General features: G+C 19.8%; 1 protein-coding gene across 1 annotated transcript; it reads left to right on the forward strand. All coding sequences in view use genetic code 6, as the record gives it.

Annotated features, from left to right (window-relative positions):
• Positions 1–254: 254 nt before the first annotated feature.
• On the forward strand, positions 255–638 carry TTHERM_002653420 (kinase domain protein; the record flags this gene model as incomplete). The annotated part of the gene is made up of 4 exons (XM_012801007.1): positions 255–284; positions 334–393; positions 452–529; positions 597–638. The coding sequence occupies 4 exons, from the start codon at positions 255–257 to the stop codon at positions 636–638; spliced, it is 210 nt and encodes a 69-aa protein (XP_012656461.1).
• Positions 639–1,994: the final 1,356 nt, after the last annotated feature.

A 1,994-nucleotide genomic window follows, 5' to 3' on the forward strand; every position in this document is an offset into this window, starting at 1 on the left:
AAATTACTCAATTAATAAATTTGAAACATTTTTGATATAAAAATGATTTTAAAAAAATATATTTCATTACATCTAACATTAATCTTTTAAAAGGTTCATAGATGAATATCTTGATAGATAAAACAAAGATGAATAATAAACCGAAGGTGATAAATTTTAAATAACAATCTAAATTATAGATTCTGTCAATTACATTCATTAATTTAATATCATTCATAGAGATATTAAACCAGAAAAATTTTTGGTTTATTTAGATGGAAAATAAATAAGCAGAAGTCAATTATGTAAATCATTTTTATTCATAAAGTATTTTTCATTATCTTTTGATTATAGAGTGATTTCGGCTTATCTACTTAGATTCCAGTTAATAAAGACTCAATACAAACTATAGAAGTAGATGTTTAATTCTATATAAAAATATATATATTAAATAATAAAAATAACTTAATAGCACATAGGAAATTTAGGATATTCAGCACCTGAAATGTTAAATAAAAATGATAATGAACTGATATTTTATACAAAAAAAGTATTTTTTTTTTAAAATTTTAATTTTAAATTAATTTTTATTTTATTTTATTTTGATTCATATTCAGTAGGATTATTGCTGGCTTTATTAGGTAATTATTAAGATCTGAAAGAAAATAAGGTTTCAATGTTCGCATTAATGACACAAAAGTAGTTAGACAAGCCTTTCGAAAAATCTAATATTTAAATTAACAAAAATTAATAAATTTATTAACCTTCTTGTAGTTTCTGATAGCGCTTAAAGGCATCTCTGCATGATATTGTTGAATAAAGTGATAAAAAATTCTTTTTTAATTAAAAAAAATGAAGTAAATTGTACAAAAAACTCTTTTAGTACAAAATGATAAAAAAAAATAGAACAAAATAAGACTATATTTGTATAAAGCTTAAAATTACAATATTTTTAAGATAGATTTAAGGTTATTATTTCTTTTAGATTTATAATTTTAATATTTCATTAATGGCCAATTTTACGCTTTTAAAAAATATTAATTGATAATCTTTCTTCTTGACAATTAGCTTATTAAAACAGTAAATTATTTATATATTTACTAACTTAATTATTTAAATAATGTAAAAAAATCCTTATATCAAAGAGAGGAAAAATATATTTTTGAAGATTTTTCTCCTTTGACTAGGGATTTAAGTAAAATTTGGTTTATCCCTAATTAAAATAAATAATAATACTAACACCATATATTTTTAAGCTTAAATTATATATATATTTACTATTAAATGATCATTCCATATAAATTAACAAATGGCGCTACAAATAATTTAGTGTAAAACAAACATATTTAATGCAGTTAAACAGACACTTTAAAAGTACTTATATTAAAATAAAAAAAATAATTAAATTATTTTATAAAATAAATAAAAGATTTCATCAAAAATCAGTTTTAGTTTTTAAAATAAAATTAATTTATTGTTACTAATAAAGTAAGTAGAACTGTTAATTTTATATTAAAAATAATTTAGCTTGCAATTTTTTTGTCTAGCGAAAAATAGAAAATATTTTAATTTGCATTAGATTGTGATTCTATTATATTAATGAAATAGATAATATTACTATAATCAATTAGCTTTAAATAAAAAAGATGTTAGTATATTTGTAGATCAGTGAATAGGCACTTTGATTAATTGAAAAGATATTTTGATAGGAATATTCTTTTCAGATAATCAAAATATCTTTAAAGATCTTTAGTGTTTTTGCTTTCGCTCTATATTTAATTGCTATCACAAAAATGTACAGTAAAATCTGTCAAATTGGGAGCTAGTTAAAATTGCACAAAAGTTCTGGTTCCAAATTTAACTTATTCATTAAAAAATCTGTAAATAAGTTGGAAATATTTGAATTTTTGGAAAAAATATTCCTTTCTATAGGTTACTGCATTAACAGGCTTCGCTGTAAACTAATATATTTAGATTAGTGGATAGGATCTTTGATTTGATTAAATTAACAATAA

This window comes from Tetrahymena thermophila, assembly GCF_000189635.1.
Source record: "Tetrahymena thermophila SB210 genomic scaffold scf_8253838, whole genome shotgun sequence".
Taxonomy (NCBI): Eukaryota; Ciliophora; class Oligohymenophorea; order Hymenostomatida; family Tetrahymenidae; genus Tetrahymena; species Tetrahymena thermophila.